Below are 18,882 nucleotides of genomic sequence, written 5' to 3' on the forward strand. Positions count from 1 at the left end.
TCAATGTCAGGGGGATTAGAAGGGCCAATAAGTGGGGTTATGGGGATAAGACCTTGGTGGATTGTTGTCGGTGCAGGCTCGATGGGCCAAATGGCCTCCTTCTGCATGCTATGATTCTATATTGCACTGGAGTCAGTCCAGAGGAGGTTCCCCAGGCTGATCCCAGATATGGAGGGATTTACTTATGGGGAGAGGTTTGAGTAGGTTGGGTCCGTGCTCAGTGAAGCTTAGAAGAATAAGAGGCGACCTTATTGAAGCACATGCGCTGAAATTGTACTGGCCCTCCCACCATGGAATTGGAGTGGGAGAGGGGCGAACAAAGGAAATCTCTGTTGACTTGAGCAAGGCCGTAAAATCCTGCCCATAGAATTCTCAGGAGGCTTCTCAGGGCCGATGCTGAGTGATTCTTTCCCCTTGTGGGAGATTCTAGGACTAGAGGGCATAATCTCAGAGTAAAGGGGGTGTGATATAGTTGGGATTAAGGAGTCATGAATCTAAAGTGATCAAGGATGGGAACTAAACATTGAGGGCTATTCAGCGTTTAGGAAGGAAAAGGTGATGGAGTTGCATTGTTGATTAAAGATGATATTGATATGATATTGAAGGAAGATATTAGCATAGATGATGTGGAATCTGTACAGGTTGAGTTAAACATTCACGGGGTGGTGGACAGAGCACCAAACTGTAGAGGTAATGTTGGGGAAAGCATTAGGCAGGAAATCAGAGATGCATGTGTTAAGGGAATATCTGTGATTATGGGTGACTTTAATCTGCATATAGATTGGAAGAGTCAAATTTGTCACGGTCTGTTAGAGGTGGAATTTCTGGGATGTATACTGGGTGGTTTTCTGGAGCAACACATTGAGAAACCAACAAGGGAATAGGCCACCTTGGACTGGGTGTTGTGCAATGACAAAGGATTAGTTGGCAATCTAGTTATGAGAGAACCCTCGAAGATGAGTAACCAGAATTCAATAAAATTCTTTATCGAGGTGGATGTAATTGATTCTGAGACCAGGGCTCTGTATCTCAATAAAAGTAACTATGATGGGCGTGAGGCATGAACTGGCCATGATGGAGTGGGTAATATTACTGAAAGGATAGACAGTGGACAGGCAGTGGCAGGCTTTTAACAAATGAATAGGTGAACTCCAGAAGTTGTTTATCTCTGTTTGGTGCAAGAGTGTTAAAGGAATTGTGGCCAAACCATGGCTTACAAGGGAAATTAAAGATAGTATCAAATTCAAGGAAAAAGTATACACATTGGCAAGAAAATACAATAGGCCTGAGGATTGGGAGCAGTTTAAAATTCAGCAAAGGAGGACCAAGGGAAAACTAGAGAATGAACATAAAAAGGCAGGGAACATGAAAACTGGCTATAAAAGTTTCTCTTGGTGTATAAAAAGATTGACAAAAACAAATGTAGGTGCCTTACAGTCAGAAATGGGAGAATTCATAATGGGGAATAATGAAATGGTTGAGAAATTAAATTTGTACTTTGCTTCAGTCTTCACAAAGGAAGACATGAATAATGTATCAGAAGTGCTGAGAGAAACCTGTTTAGTGAGGAGGTGAAGGAAATCAGCATTAGTAGAGAAATGGTTTTGGAATACTTAAGGAAGTGACCCTGGAAATAGAAGATCCCTTGGTGATTATTTTCCAGAATTCTTTGGACTCTGGACTGGTTCCTACAGATTGGAGGGTCGCTAATGTAAGCCCACTATTCAAAAAGTGCTATAGAGAGAAAACAGGGAACTATGGACCAGTGAGCCTAATGTTGGAAGTTGCTAAAGTCCATTATCAAGGATTTTATATCTCAGCATTTGAAAATCATGTTGACAAATCCACTGGAATTTTTTGAGGATGTATTTAATAAAGTTGATTAGGGAGAACTGGTGGATGTGGTTTACTTAGACTTTCAGAAGGCTTTTGACAAGGCCTCACATGATAGGCTACTATGTAAAGATAAAGTACATGAAATTTTAGGTTGTGACTTGAGATGGATAGAAGGCTGGTTAACAGATAGGAAGCAAAGATTTCAAATAAATTAGTCATTTTTTTGATTGGCAGTCAGTGTCTAGTTCGGTTCCGCAGGGATCTGTGCTAGGACCCCAACTGTTCACGTTATATATAAATGATTTGGAAGAGGGAACTAAATGTATTGTCTCCAAATTTGCAGATGATTAAAAAGTTGGGTGGGAGGGTGAGCTGTGAAGCGAATACAGAGATGCTTCAGTGTGATTTGGACAGGCTGAGTGGGTGAGCATCTGCATGGCAGATGCAACATAATGTGGATAAATGTGAGGTTCCTCCACTTTGGTAGCGGTAATAAAAAGACAGATTATTACGTGAACTGGTGTAAATTGAGAGAGGTGGATACTCAGCGAGACCTTGGCGTTCTCGTGCATCAGTTACTGAAATTAAGCGTGCAGGTACAGCAGGCAGTAAAAAAGGCAAACGATATGTTGGTCTTTCATAGTGAGAGGATTTGAGTCTCGGGATAGGGATGTTTTACGGTAATTGTGTAGAGTATTGGTGAGGTCACACCTGGAGTATTGTGTGCAGGATGTTCTTGTTATAGAGGGACCACAGCGAAGGTTTACCAGGCTGATTCCTGGGATGGCAGCTCTGTCATAGTAGGAGACAATAAATTGGTTAAGATTATAGTCGCTGGAGTTTAAAAGAGTGAAAGGGCATTTCATAGAAACTTATAAAATTTCTGACAGGATTAGATAAGTAGATTGAGAAAGAATGTTCCCGATGGTGGGGGAATCCATAATGAGAGGTCGTGGTTTGAGAATAAGGGGTAAACCTTTTAGAACTAAGGTGAGGAGAAATTCATTCACCCAGAGAGTGGTGAATGTGTGGAATTCACTCCCACAGAATGTAGTTGAGGCCAAAACGTCTGATTTCAAGAAGGAATTAGATATAGCTCTTGGGGATAAAGGATTCAAAGGATATGGGAGGAGAGGCGATCAGGATATTAAATTTGATGATCAGCCGTGATCATAATCAATGGTGGAGCAGGCTTGAAGGGCAAGATGGCCGCTTCCTGCTTCTAGTTTCTATCTGTGTTTCTATGCAAAGGGGTCGCCCATTCAAGACAAAGATGAGGAGTGTTTTATTTCCCCAGAGGGTACTGAATCTGTAGAATTCTTTCCGCAATAAGGGAATAAGTGGGAAACTGGAATCGAGGTTTATCATGTTGGAGCAGCCAAGATCTCATTGAATGGCAGAGGAGACTCGATGGGCCAAATGGACTACTTCTGCTCCAACGACTTTTCCCATCCCCACCCTGTAAATCTCACGTGTGCCCTTGTCAGGGGTGAACTTGTTACAGTTAAAGGTCTTTTCTTGCGGCCTGCCAGCCTCAATCTAACGGCATTATCTGCTTTCCTCGACAGAGTGGATTCCATAATGCTGGTGGAAGAAGGCTTCACCATGGTGAGTGCAGATGCCAGTGACAAAATGCTGAAATATGCCCTAAAAGAGAGATGGAACCGAAGGAAAGAAGAAGCGTTCGATAAATGGGGTAAATGAAAGTACAGTTTGTTTATTAGTCACAAGTAAGGCTTACATTAACACTGCAATGAAGTTACTGTGAAATAAGGGAAAGCAAAAAAGGGAATCCTCTGCAGCTTTAGGAACACTCAGGTGTAGGCCATTCAGCCCCTCAAGGGGTGGCAGGGTGCACAGTTGGTTAACATTGCTGTCTCAGAGTGCGGGGGACCAGGGTTCAACTCCCAGCTTGAGTCACTGTCTGTGTGGAGTCTGCACGTTCTCCCTGTGACTGCGTGGGTTTCCTCCAGGTACCCCGGTTTCTTCCCACTGTCAAAAGATGTGCAGGTTAGTTGGATTAACCATGGTAAACTGCCACTTACTGTCCAACAATGGGTACATTAGATGGATTGACCATGGTAAAAGTGTGAGATTATGGGAATAAGGGCGACGGTTGGACCTGGGTAAGATGCTCTTCCGAGAGTAGGCGCATACCTGATGGGCTGAATGGCCACCTTCTTCACTGTAGGGATTCTATGACTCAACCTTTTTCTCCTTTTCAGATAGATCATAAACCACCTGTACCGCAAAGGTGGGGGCAGAACTGACTGATCTCACTGTGGTCTGTTGCACAGAACAGAGGGATGTGTGCATGCGCGATAGAGCCCTCTAATGTGAGCAACTGGCTTTCCGGTGTGAACAGACTCCATCCACTCCCTCTATGGGCATGAATCACACTTCACCTCTTTTCTTTTTGTACTAATCACAAAGGGTGCTTCTGGAAGGACGCTGAAAAATTGGGTACGATTCCCTCCCATTTATACCCTTGTTCAACACTTTGATTTTGGAAAGATCGCCCCCAGAGAGTCAAAGTCTTGTCACCCAGGCTGAAAACTAGATGTCAGTATATGGCCAGACCAGCTTGTCCTCTGATCAGGTAGCCAGCTAATGGTCTCACTGTTTAGATTTTGTCAAAGGGAATGCCTAGGCTCGGCTAGTATAGAGGTGCTTGCTTATTTGTGTTGCTATGAATCTGAGTCATTTGTAGGGCAGATTTACTTCTTTAAAGGAACAGTAGTGAAGTAGACAGGTTTGTATGATAATCAGCAATGGATTCATGGTCATTTAATCTCATATTTATTGAAATCAAATTTCACCACCTGCTGTGGTGGGATTCGAACACCCATCCCCAGAGCATTACCCTGGATTAGTAATCCTGTGATAATACCACCTTTTCCCTTTGGTCCTTTTAAAGAGCTATCCAATTGATCTCACTTCTCTGCGCTTTCTCTTTCCAAGTGTAACCCAGTGTTCTTTTGAAAGATATTATCGATTCTACTTCAGTGCATTCCAGATCATACCAATCCCCTGCACTGAAAAAAAATCTCCCCTGTGGTTCTTTTACCAATTTCTCACATCGGTGATCTCTCGTTAGCAACAATCCCGCCTGTGGAAACAGGCTTTTTTATTTACGCTAACAAAACCCTTTATAATTTAGAACAATAATATTCTCTGGTTTAAGGAGAATAATTTCAATTCATTACGTAGAATAACATCGGGCTCAATTTCAAATGTTCTAATAGGTTTTGAGTGTGTTAAAATCTCTCCCGAGAGAATTTATAGGACAGAATCAGGCCATTTGGCCCATCAGGTCCGGACTTCAAGGATCTCCCCCCATCATCTTTACCTGGCACTGTAATCTCATCCTTCCTGATAGAAACCTTTAAGATCCTGAGAGTTATTGACAGGGTGAGTGTGTGGAGAGGATGTTTCCTCGTGTTAGAAGAATCTACGACTTGAACCGGATCTACACGTGCGCGCGCGCACGCACACACACATGTGCTCTCATGCACACACAGACGTCCACACATTGGCACACACACTTACACAGACACTCACACTGGCATACAGACAGACGTACACACATTGCCATACAGATATACATACACATACACACCCACACATGTGCACACACACTCATACACACACACACACACACACACACACACACACCTTTACAGACAGCTGGCAATAGTCTCTTTCTGTGGCTTCCCACGGTTGAATGTGTTGACAGCTCTGAGTGACCTGGTGGGGTTCATCTCTGATAAGTTTCACTCATTGCCTATTTGCTGTGAACCACCTCCCTTTGCTTTGCAGTGATCGAAGAAGCTAACTGGCTGACGTTGCCTCGAGACATCCAGAAGCCCGGTGATGGATTTGATGCCGTCATTTGTTTAGGGAACTCGTTTGCACATTTACCCGACTTCAAAGGTAACATTTTATCCAAGCTCTCGTTCTTTTGTGACCAAACACAACTGTGACAGTGATCCTCTTGAGTGTCTGGTGGGGAAATTAGAGCTCACAGGAGGCAGTGGCGTAGTGAGATTGTCACTGGAGCAGTAATCGAGGACAGTGTTCCAGGGACTTGAGTTCGAATCCCACCACAGCTGATGGTGATATTTGAATTCAATAAAAATCTAGAATGACAAATCTAGTGCCATTGTCATTGAAGAAAAACCCATCTGGTTCACTAATGTCCTTTAGGGAAAGAAACCTGCCGCCCTCACCAGGTCTGGCCTACATGTGACTCCAGAGCCACAGCAATGTGGTTGACTCTGAAATGTATTCAGGAGGCGACTGAATATAGCACTTGGGGCAAATGGGATCAAAGGTTATGGGGAGAAAGCAGGATTAAGCTATTGAGTTGGAAGATCAGCCATTATCGTGATGAATGGCAGAGCAGGCTCGAAGGGCCAAATGGCCTCCTCCTGCTCCTATCTTCTATCTTTCTATGACCCAGCAAGCTCTCAAGGGCTAGTAGGAATCAACGCTGGCCCAGCCAGCGACACCCACATACCACAAGACACCATTCAGAGAGTCAGGGGCTGATTGCAGGGGGTAATTGGGGGGAGTTCAGAGAGATAGATGGAGAGTCAGGATGGGAGTGTGTGTGTGCGCTTCTGGAATAATGTAACTGGAAACCACGCGGATGACCTTGTTAAACATCAGTCACGCAAGCCCGGCTGCATAAAGACTTGCAGATGGTCACAGGAATGGAGGGTTTGTTAAATGAGGAGCAGTTGATTGAGGAGTCTGGGTCGATACTCGATGGAGTTTAGGGAGGGGGGATCTAATTGAAACTTACAGAATACTGAGAGGCCTGGATAGGCTGGACATGGAGAGGATGTTTCCATTAGTGGGAGAGACTAGAACTCGAGGGCACAACCTCAGAGTGAAGGGACTAGATTTCTGATAGACAAGGGGATTAAGGGTAATGGGAAGAAAGCGGGAAAGTGGAACTGATCCACTTCAGATCAGCCATGATCTTATTGAATGGTGGGGCAGGCTCGAAGGACTAGATGGCCTACTCCTGCTCCTATTTCTTATGTTCTTATGGATGCCCCTTTAAAACAGAGATGAGGAAGAATTCCTTCAGAGGGTGGTGAATCTGTGGAACTCATTGTCACAGACGGCTGTGGAGGCCAGGTCATTGATTCACAGAGTTTACAGCATGGAAATAAGCCCTTTGGCCCAACATGTCCGTGCCACCCTTGTTTTAATCACGAAACTAATCCCAATTGCCCTCAATCAGCCTTGATCGAATGGTGGAGCAGACTCGATGGACTGAATGGCCTAATTCTACTCCTATATCTTTTAATCTTTTGGGGCCTGGGACTTAGGGTTAGGCAATAAATGTTGACTTATCCAGCAATGCCCGCATCTCATGAATGAATATTTTACAAAAAGCCCTGGTGATAGTGATTAAAGCTCGAAATGTGGTTGAAACGGAGGACACTGCCTCTTTAAAAGTTTCATCTGGCCTCCTGAGACCGGATTGGTTACATTTTCCCTCATCGCCCCTCTGTTTAAAATGGGGAATGAGCAGGTGTGAGGGTGAACTGGGTCCTTTGAAGTTTAAAGATTAGAGTTCATTTATTAGTGTCACAAGTAGGCTTACGTTAACATTGCAGTGAAGTTACTGTGAAAATCCCCCAGTTGTCACACTCCGGCACCTGTTTGGGTACACGGAGAGAATTTAGCATGGCCAATCCACCTAACCAGCACGTCTTTCGGACTGTGGGAGGAAACTAGAGCACCTCTAAACACAGGGAGAATGTGCAAGCTCCACACAGACAGTGGCCCAAACCGGGAATCGAACCCAGGTCCCCGGCACTTTGAGGCAGCAGTGCTAACCACTGTGCCACCCGTGCTATTGTAAGCGAGGTAACCCAGGTCATAGAATCATAGAGCCCTACAGCACAGAAGGAAGCCATTCAGCCCATCGAATCTGCACAGACCACAACCCCACCCAGGCCCTATTACCCCATAACCCCATGCATTTACACTAGTTAGTCCCCCTGACACTAAGGGGCAAGTTAGCACGGCCAATCCACCTAACCCGCACATCTTTGGACTGTGGGAGGAAACTGGAGCACCTAGAGGAAACCCACGCAGACACAGGGAGAACGTGCAAGCTCCACACAGACAGTGATCCCAAGCTGGGAATTGAACCAGGGTCCCTGGCACTGTGAGGCAGTAGAGCTAATCCACTGTGCCACCGTGCCGTCCAGAATCATGGGGTTGTTTAAGATTTCTGACAGATTTAACTCACCATCTGGGTTTAACTTTATTGCATTTATTAACAAGGGATTGAGTTTAAGAGCTGTGGGGTTATGCTGCACTGTACAGGGCCTTGGTGAGAACACATTTAGAATATTGTGTTCAGTTCTGGGCACCTCACTATAAAAAGGACGTGGAAGCATTGGAGAGAGTGCAGAAGAGATTTACCAGGATGCTGCCTGGTTTAGAGGGTAGGTCTTATGAGGAAAGGTTGAGGGAGCTGGGGCTTTTCTCTTTAGAGCGGAGGAGGATGAGAGGCGACTTAAATAGAGGTTTATAAGATGATGAGAGGGATTGATAGAGTGGACGTGCAGAGACTATTTCCTCGGGTGGATGTAGCTGTTACTAGGGGGCATAACTATAAGGTTCATGGTGGGAGATATAGGAGGGATGTCCCAGGTAGATTCTTCACACAGAGAGTGGTTAGGGTGTGGAATAGACTGCCTGCTGTGATAGTGGAGTCGGACACTTTAGGAACTTTCAAGCGGTTATTGGATAGGCACATGGAGCACACCAGAATGATAGGGAGTGGGATAGCTTGATCTTGGGTTTGGACAAAGCTCGGCACAACATTGAGGGCCGAAGGACATGTACTGTGCTGTAATGTTCTATGTTTCTATGTAACATCATTACCTTTGAAACTTGGGAATGGCTGCTTGGAGCTGTTTTGAATTTTGTTCCACTTCAGGTGACCAGAGTGAGCAGAAGCTGGCATTGAGAAATATTGCCAGCATGGTGAAACCCGGCGGGATTTTAATCATTGACCACCGGAACTACGATGCCATCCTGGAAACTGGCCAAGCGCCGAGAGGCAAAAACATTTACTACAAGGTAATCGGCCTCCGTAGAACCGGAGCTCTCCCAGGATGCTCTGCCTTTGTGTTAAGTGTTTTCTGTCTGAGGAATCTAAATAATGCTTCTGATATCATAGTTAACGTATCGACATCCCTCTGTTCTGCACCCTGCCCAATTCCTGGAAATATTCTGTTTTTGTTTAACGGACCCATCCCTTCATGAACACTTGTCTCAACTCACCCCTCAATCCCCTCGGTGTGAGTAAAATTAACCCCAATTTTCTTTCACACCAGGCAACAACCTCATGAACTTCTGTCTTGTGGGTTGCCTCAACAACCTTCCTCAATCGGATATTCACCATTTCATCTCATGTTTGAAGAAACACGCCTTAACCCTTAAATCTTTTCTGATTCCCTCCTAACCAGTTTTTGATCCAATGTTCTAACATTGAACCCCACCTTCCTAACCAGGTTTTGATCAAACCTATGATTATTCCTTCCGAAAACCATGTCCACTGATCTCCTGCAGTGGTTCCCTGTCCAGTACCTTATCGAAACCCTCCTGAAAGTTGGTGCGCCCATTAAATTTTCCCCATTCATCATTTCTATCATCTCCTCAAAGAACTCTCAGTCTGAACAGGCTCCCTTTCTAAAATCATAGAATCCCTACTGTGCAGAAAGAGGCCCTTCGGCCCATCGAGTCTGCACCGACCACAATCCCACCCAGGCCCTACATCCATATCCCTACATACCCGCTAATCCCTCTAACCTAGGCATCTTAGGTCGCTAAGGGATAATTTTTAGCATGACCAATCAACCTAACCCGCACATCTTTGGACTGTGGGAGGAAACCAGAGCACCCGGAGGAAACCCACGCAGACATGAGGAGAACATGCAAACTCCACACAGACAGTGACCCAAGCCGGGAATCGATCCCAGGTCCCTAGAGCTGTGAAGCAGCAATGCTAACCACTGTGTTACCATGCCGCCCCTGTGGAAATCTCTGTGGAATTAGGCTGCGAATAATTATTTTTTCTTCATCCAGATAGACAGTCATCCCATCTTTAGCTAATGATGCCTTAACACAGACGTTAGATGACTGGGCTTATCACGATGACCTGAATTCACTTATTGACAGTGAGTAATTCGTTGAGATTTCTCCAGCAGACAATCTCGCTGACTGGAACTGTGAAATACGATTGGCCAAAGAACCAAGATAAGGAGACGCTTGTCTTCAAAACACTGCCATCGCAAATGCTTTTGGTCTGCAATGTATTTCCCAAAGCTTAGTGGAAGCAGACGCAATAGCCACACTCAGACAGCAATTGAAAAGTAAATTCTGCAGGGTTAAGAGGCAAGAGCAGAGATTGGAACTAACATCAAGGAGGTGGCACAAAGACAATGCGCCAAATGGACTCCTTTGATTTGATTCGATTTGTCATTGTCATATGTGTTGGTTTACAATGTTTCTTGCGCACTAAACAGACAAAATGTACTGTTCATAGAGAAGGAAATGAGAGGGTGCCAAATAGTCATAGCTAGGATGCAGAGAAAGATCAACTTAATATATGGCAGGTCATTCAAAAGGCTGATGGCAACAGGGAAGAAGCTATTCTTGACTCGGTTGGTACGTGTCTTCAGACTTTTGTATCTTTTCCTGAAGGATGAAGATGGAAGAGAGAATGTCTGGGGTCCTTGATTATGCTGACTACTTTTCTGAGGCAGCGGGAAGTGTGCACAATACCTTCTGCACAATATGATTTTATGATACCTCACCAGTCACACAGCACATTGGCAATTAAACTGAAGTAGGACATTGTCACTAGAAGTGCTCATTGCTAAAATCCACACATTTTCGGCTCAGTCACAAAGCAAAGCTCCCTCTTCTCTCCAACAACAATGTCCCACTTCACCAGGATGAATCCCATGGGCCTCAATATCAGGGAGTGACGATTCCTCACCTTGTTGATCTGGGTTTAGTTCAAACCAGGTTGCCCGAGGGGGAAACATCTCAATGTGTTGGATATTCCCGTTCGTATTTTGTTCCGAGCTAGAAGTGTGCAGACATACATCAATGGCTGGAATTCTCTGGCCTCCGTGCTGCCTGGTTCATGCCAGTGGGAGGAGGCACGTTGTTTGCTGGTGGTGAGATTCTCCAGTCCCGCTGCTATCAATGAAATTCCCATTGACATCACCTCGCGCAGGCTGGAAACCCACAGGCGGGAGTGTGCTGCCGGCGGGAGCGGAGAATCCTGCTAGTGTAAACAGCCAGAGAATTCCGGCCAAGATGTTAGGCAGAGATTATATCTGTACGTTTTGTAAGAATTGGTCAAATCAATTGTGTGGAATAAATGTCTTATGTCTTCCAGAGTGACCTTACCAAAGACATAAACACCTCGGTGCTGTACGTAAACAATAAAGCTCACATGGTGACGCTGGATTATACTGTTCAGGTCCCAAACCAGGACAATGATGAACCACCGGATGTGAGGTAGGACTGTGTCCCAGAACAGGAGTGGACACGGGAGGAGGCAAAAACCCAAATTTAATTTTGAAAAAGAGGAGTAATTTGCGCTTCATGGGATCACATCAGCAGTGAACTGTCTCCAGCATTATCAGTTGTTCACTCAAGGGCAATCAAACACTCATGACCGCCTTGCAAAAACTGATTCGTATATATGTACCAAGCACCTAACTGAACAATGTGGCTGGCTTAGAGACCAGCGTAGACATAATGGGCCAAATGGCCTCCTTCTGAGCCATAAGAATTCAGCGATTCTTTGGACTCAGTGACTATTTTCCGTTTCCCATTACATTTGTTGCCACTCCTTGCCCTTTTTTAACAGGCCCAGTTACAGGTAAATGCCACTCATCCAGTCCCCCCCCGGCAAACTTTTATTTCACGTTTGCATGGACTTCCATTTGTGTGACGGTGGCGCCTGCTCTCCCTCCATTAAGAGTGCTGGGTGCTACTGGCAGTGAACTTCCCTCCAAACTCTCTCACCCCCTGCCCCTCAACCTCACCCCCCTCTCCACTCCCCAACACACACACACACACAGACTGGCTCCTTTCCTGTTCATTATTCAGGATGGATGTTTGTTGCTCTGGGTTGAAAGGAGAAAAATGCTTACGACCGTTTTTAAAGCGTGTTTCCACAGTTTGGATTCATGGCAAATCTAGATCTTAACTCCAGCAACATATCTTGGTTCCGTCAATAACCTTTACCCGACAAAAATCTAGCAGTCATTGAACGTAGAACAGCACAAGGAACAGGCCCTTCAGCCTTTTGCTTCAAGGCTACATACTTTTGATTTTGTTTATCCATTCATGGAATGTGGACTAGTTGGCCAGCATTTATTGCCCATCCTTAGTTGCCCTTGGAGGTCAGTTGAGAGTCAGCCATGTTGCTGTGGCTCTGGAGTCACATGTAGGCCAGACCAGATAAGGACGGCAGATTTCCTTCTCCAAAGGACGTTAGTGAACCAGATGGGTTTTTCTGACAATCGACAATGGTTTCCTGTTCATAAGAAATAAGAAATAGGAGCAGGAGTAGGCCATCTAGCCCTTCGAGCCTGCCCCGCCATTCAATAAGATCATGGCTGATCTGTCGTGGCTCAGTTCCACTTTCCCGCCCTCTCCCCATAACCCTTAATCCCTTCTCTTATCAAAAACCCATCAACCCGCTTCTTAAAAATATTTAGCGAGGCAGCCTCCACCACCTCAACGGGCAGAGAATTCCAGAGATTCACCACCCTTTGAGTGAAGAAGTTCCTCCTCAACTCCGTTCTAAACCGCCCCCCCTTTATCTTGAGGCTGTGCCCCCTAGTCCTACTGTCTTTTTTGAGCGGGAAGAGTCTCTCCACCTCTATCCTATCCATCCCATTCATCATCTTATACGTCTCAATGAGATCTCCCCTCATTCTTCTAAACTCTAACGAGTACAAGCCTAGTTTATTCATCCTCTCCTCATAGCTCAACCCCCTCAACTCCGGTATCAGCCTAGTAAACCTCCTCTGCACTCCCTCCAAGGCCAAAATATCCTTGCGCAGGTGCGGCGCCCAAAACTGCACACAGTACTCCAGCTGCGGCCTCACCAATGCCCTATACAGCTGCAGCAAGACCTCCCTACTTTTATATTCAATCCCCCTCGCTATGAAGGCCAGCATCCCATTCGCCTTCCTGACCACCTGCTGCACCTGCAAGCTGGGTTTTTGCGACTCATGCACAAGGACCCCGAGGTCCCTCTGCACCGTCGCCTGCTGCAGTTTTTCGCCACGTAAGTAATAGTCCTTCCTACCATTCTTCCTACCAAAGTGGACCACCTCACACTTGCCAACATTAAATTCCATTTGCCATTTCCTGGCCCATTCGCCCAGCCTATCTAGATCCTTCTGTAGACTCTCCACACCCTCCGCACAATTTGCCTTTCCCCCAATCTTGGTGTCATCAGCAAATTTTGACACCCTACACTCGGTTCCCTCCTCCAGATCATCTATATAAATGGTAAATAGCTGAGGCCCCAGCACCGATCCCTGGGGCACCCCACTAGTCACCATCCGCCAATCCGAATAGCACCCGTTGACCCCCACTCTCTGCCTCCTATTTGACAACCAATTCTCTATCCACGCTAACACCCTACCCCCAACTCCATGTCCCCTGACCTTCTGCAATAACCTCTTGTGAGGTACCTTGTCAAACGCCTTCTGAAAATCCAGAAAGACCACATCCACCGGCTGTCCTCTATCCACCGCCCTAGACACATCCTCATAGAACTCCAGTAAATTTGTCAGACACGACTTCCCTTTAATGAAACCGTGTTGTGTCTGCTCTATCAAGCAATTCCCTTCAAGATGCCTCGCAATTTCCTCCTTAATGACGGATTCTAACATTTTACCTACCACAGACGTTAAACTAACCGGCCTATAATTCCCCGCCTTTTGCCTGGCACCCTTCTTAAACAACGGCGTAACATTAGCCGTTTTCCAATCTTCTGGCACTTCCCCGGAATCCAGCAACGTCTGGAAAATAACCACCAAGGCATCCACTATAACCTCCGCCATTTCTTTCAGAACCCTCGGGTGCATTCCATCCGGTCCTGGGGACTTGTCCACAATCAGCCCCTCCAGTCTGTCGAGCAATAGATCCGCCATCTGCCATGGTGGGATTCGAACCCGGGTCCCCACAACATTAGCTGAGTTTCTGGATTAATAATCCAGCGATAATACCACTAGGCTGTCTGATTTGAACTCACTTATCACACCAGGGAAGGTAATGGCCGAGTGGTATCACCGCTAGACTATTAATCCAGAAACTCAGCTAACGTTCCGGGGACCCGTGTTCGAATCCCGCCACGGCAGCTGGTGGAATTTGAATTTAATAAAAAGTATCTGGAATTAATAATCTACTGATAACCATTGTCGGAAAAACCCATCTGGTTCACTAAAGTCCTCCAGGGAAGGAAATCTGCCGTCCTTACCTGGTCTGGCCTACATGTGACTCCAGAGTCACGGTAAAGTGGTTGACTCTCAACTGCCCTCGGGCAACTAGGAAATGGCTAGCCAGCGATGCCCATGTCCCACAAATGAATGTGAACGTAACACTTGCAGGAATGAGCGACAGAGGCCACCATCATTCTTTAATGGTTGACCTGACGCTGTGTAACTCTTCATCTCTTCCTCAGCACCTTCCGCCTGTCCTACTACCCTCACCGCGTGGAGGCCTTCACCGAGCTGCTGAAGAACGCGTTCCACGGACAATGCCAGCACAACCTGTACGGTGACTTCAAACCCCACAAGCCCGACCAGGACTGCGCCCCGTGCTACTTCATCCACGTCGTGAAGAGGACTGGCTGAGCCCCCCGCTCTCTGGAAAGATCCAAACTTTAACCCAGGAAACCCTCCCCCCCCACCTCCTTCCCCTCCCTCCCCCGGTCCCCCCTGGGTCAGGGGTTGGGGGGGGAGGGTGGTGGGTGGAGTAGGAAACGTCCAGTCGCAGAATGACCGGAACTAATTGAAAAATGCATGGAGGGAAAGACCGAAGACAATAGTGGGGAGAGGGGGGATATAAAGTGTAATTGTAGCGGGATGTAGGTTCATGTCTTTTAATTAGCAATTGGTGTAGATGGTGGAAAGGATAATCACTCTAATTATACTGTAATTAGCAGAAGTATGACTGACTGATTGTGTTAGCTGTTGACCCAGACCCAAATCTGTCAATTGTTGGCCTAATGTTCGCAATGATAAATGGTCAGAAAGGCTGCACTTCAAGCATCCAACTCACTGCCCCCACCGCCCCCATCTGACCCACTACCGCCCCCATCTGACCCACTACCGCCCCCATCTGACCCACTACCCACCCCCCACCACCCCCCATCTGATCCACTACCCCCCCCCCCCCCCCACCGCCCCCATTGGACCCAGTACCCCCCCCCACTACCCCCATCTGACCCACTACCGCCCCCATCTGACCCACTACCATCCCCCCCCACCGCCCCCATCTGACCCACTACCCCCCCCACCGCCCCCCTCTGACCCACTACCCCCCCCCCACCGCCCCCATCCGACCCACTAACCCCCCCCCACCGCCCCCATCTGACCCACTACCCCCCCCCCCACCGCCCCCATCCGACCCACTAACCCCCCCATCCGACCCATTACCCCCCTGCCGCCCCCATCCAACCCACTACCCCACACTGCCCCCATCCATCCCACTAACCACCCCCACTGCCCCCATCCAACCCACTACCTCCCCCCCACCGCCCCCATCTAACTCACTACCCCCCCCACTCTGCTCCCCAACCAGCTCCCATCTTCTGAAGATGGGGTGATGCCAGGCTGGCAGCAATCAATTCTCACAACCGCTGGCACCATGGTCTTAATCTGTGAGGCAAAGAAGCTAATGCGCTCACACCCACTCACCCCCACACCCACACACTCACCCCCACACACACCCACTCACCCCCACACCCACACTTGTCCGTTTGTCCCCGGAGAGACGGTTTAATCTCGCCGAGGATTTGCTATTGTTTCATGTGGCCCGAGAGGATTGCTGTAGCTGGGTGGCACTGCTTCAGTTGCCCCGGGAGCCGAGGGAGATGCTTTGAGTCACGTGGTCGCACAATGTTCACCGGGAAACCTCAGCCTGCCCCTCAACCCGCCTCAGAAAAGACGATGCGAGCTCTTTCACTCTGTCGTGCCCGTTTCCAAAGGGCACCAGTGTGCCAACTGGCGCTCTTGGGCTATTTGATTGACTGTTGTGCGAATAAACAAAAACGCACGCTGCCAGGAGATGTACCAATTCACATCGCGGGGGGGATACAGATGAGAAAAGGCCAATGATCCCATCGTAGCTCAGTCATCCACAAAGACCACCCATCACAGCATCCTCCTGCTTATTAAACAATTCCTCACATCTTTCGCCCCAACTATCTTGCTTGTAAGTCCATTCCCGAGTGATTCCTCCTTCCCCACCCCCCACACCCCCACCACACCATCCACCTCCCAGACTTTCCTGACCCACCTCAGTTTGCTGGATTTGTCTATTGGGTGGCACTGTGGTTAGCACCGCCGCCTCACAGCGCCAGGGGCCCGGGTTCGATCCCTGGCTCGGGTCACTGCCTGTATGGAGTCTGCACACCCTCCCCATGTCTGCGTGGGTTTCCTCTGAGTAGTCCGGTCTCCTCCCACAGTCCAAAGATTTGCGGTTAGGTTGATTGCTAAATTGCCCCTTAGTGTCAGGGGGGAACTGTCAGGGTAAATTGATGGGTTACGGGGATAGGGCTGGGGATGGGATTGTGGTCAGTGCAGACTTGAAGGGCGAAATAGCCTCCTTCTGCACTGCAGGGATTTTACAATTTTCTTGACCAATTACTGACTTCCATGTCTTGTGAAAGCTCCCTTTTCCAGCCAGGAAGCTGGTGATTCAGCCCATTTCCCCAGAGGGAATCGGTTTTATACTCTGTAGAATATTAAACAGTTCTCTTGTCTCTGTGACAGATCTCAGTGTACGCTATGGCGTGGTCACAGCACAGACAAGATGCAGTGCGACTTCCTCCCATATATCATACTTAGGCTAAATAACTCAACGTGAGTGTCAACAGTAGCACACGGCATTGATCCTGTTACCTGGAAAAGTTTGACAGTGTAAAATTGGTGAGGGTTGCCGGCCCAAATGACAACGAGCGCTTTTTAAACCGGTAGCAATTACGGTCGTTATTAAAATGCGCCATGAACCTGCTCAGGACTGTATCCAGATTGATCCATTGTTAACAAATGAATATCCTCGCTGTATATCAGAGTTCCTTGTTTCTGACGACGGTTAATACAAACTGCGGTTAATGTCGAGTTATTAAGAAGAAGATTCTTTATTGTTCAATCTCCTGGCCTCTGCTACTCATCACCTGAAATGTATAATCCACGGTCAAAAGAGAAAATGCTGGAAAATCTCAGCCAGCAGGTCTGGCAGCATCTGTAAGGAGTGTGAAGAGCTGACATTTCAAGTCCAGATGACCCTTTGTCAAAGCTGATGTATAAGCTCTGGGCTAATTGCCTCGACGTGGAGATGCTGGCATTGGACTAGGGTAAACACAGTACGAAGTCTCACAACACCAGGTTAAAGTCCAACAGGTTTATTTGGGGCAGCCAGTGCTCCGAAAGCTAGTGTTTTTTGCTAATAAATATACCTGTTGGGTGTGGAGTTTGCACATTCTCCTCATGTCTGCGTGGGTTTCCTCCGGGTATTCCGGTTCCCTCCCACTGTTCAAAGATGTGCAGGTTGGATGGATTGGCCGTGCTAAAATTGTCCCTTAATGTGTCCTGAGATGCTTAGGTTGGAGGGATTAGCAGGTTAAATATGTAAGGATATGGGGGTAGGGCCTGGATGGGATTGTGGTCGGTGCAGACTCGATGGGCTGAAGGGCCTCTTTCTGCACTGTAAGCTTCTATGATTCTATGACTTTAACCTGGTGTTGCGAGATTTCTTACTAATTGCCTCCCCCCAGCCAGTGGTACAAGGAGAGGGTGAAGGAGGAATGGCCTATTGGCATTATCACTAGAGTATTAATCCAGAAACTTGCCTTACGTTCTGGGGACACAGGTTCGAATCCCGCCACAGCAGATGGTGGAATTTGAACTCAATTAAAAAAAGATCCGGAATTAAGAATCCACTGATGACCATGAAATTGTCGATTGTCGGAAAAACTCAGCTGGTTCACTAATGTCCTTTAGAGAGGAAATCTGCCGTCTTTACCTGGTCTGCTACCTGTGACTCCAGAACCACAGCAGTGTGGTTGACTCTCAACTGCCCTCCAAGGATAACTAGGGGTAGGCAATAAATGCTGGCCAGCTAGCACCACCCATGTCCCATGATTGAATACAAAAAGCCTCTGGACATTGGTCCTCCCAGGTCAGTAAGCTACTGGTTGACATACACACTGAGCCACTTGCTATATTAAAATGAGGTTGAATCTAAAATCTGCTCAGCCTATTGAGGGGGTAGCATTGGTCTCCTTATTTAAAGTTTGAAATGTATTTATTAGTGTAGGCTTACATTAACACTAATGGAATTACTGTGAAAATCTCCTATTCGCCACACCCCGGTGCCTACTTGGGTACACTGAGGGCAGCACGGTGGCACATTGGTTAGCATTGCTGTCTCACAGCGCCAGGGGCCGGGCTGAATTCCCGACTTAGGTCACTGTCTGTGCGGAGTTTGCACTTTCTTTCCTTGTCTGCGTGGCTTTCCTCCGGGTGCTCCGGTTTCCTCCCGTAGTGTGAAAGACATGCTGCATTGGCTGTGCTAAAATGCTCAGTGTACGTGTGTTAATGCAAGCCTACTTGTGACTAATAAATAAACAACTTTAACCAGCATGTCTTTCGGACTTTGGGAGAAAACTGCAGCACCCGGAGGAAACCCATGCAGACACGAGGAGAATGTGCAGCCTCCACACAGACAGTGATCCAAGCCCGGGAA

The 18,882-nt window shown here is 47.3% G+C and overlaps 1 protein-coding gene across 1 annotated transcript in view; it reads left to right on the top strand.

The window, feature by feature from the left end:
- The window catches only part of gnmt (glycine N-methyltransferase), a 60,785-nt gene extending 45,959 nt beyond the window's left edge, over positions 1-14,826 (top strand). Inside the window, exons 2-6 of the mRNA XM_080193402.1 lie at positions 3,405-3,532; positions 5,656-5,769; positions 8,807-8,949; positions 11,282-11,403; positions 14,594-14,826. Coding sequence (XP_080049528.1) covers positions 3,405-3,532; positions 5,656-5,769; positions 8,807-8,949; positions 11,282-11,403; positions 14,594-14,765 — 679 coding nt within the window. The 3' untranslated portion in view covers positions 14,766-14,826. The remainder of the gene's footprint in view (positions 1-3,404; positions 3,533-5,655; positions 5,770-8,806; positions 8,950-11,281; positions 11,404-14,593) is intronic.
- The last annotated feature ends 4,056 nt before the right edge of the window (positions 14,827-18,882 follow it).

The sequence above is a fragment of the Carcharhinus amblyrhynchos genome, chromosome 7, assembly GCF_965287045.1.
Source record: "Carcharhinus amblyrhynchos chromosome 7, sCarAmb.v2.hapA, whole genome shotgun sequence".
NCBI lineage: Eukaryota > Metazoa > Chordata > Chondrichthyes > Carcharhiniformes > Carcharhinidae > Carcharhinus > Carcharhinus amblyrhynchos.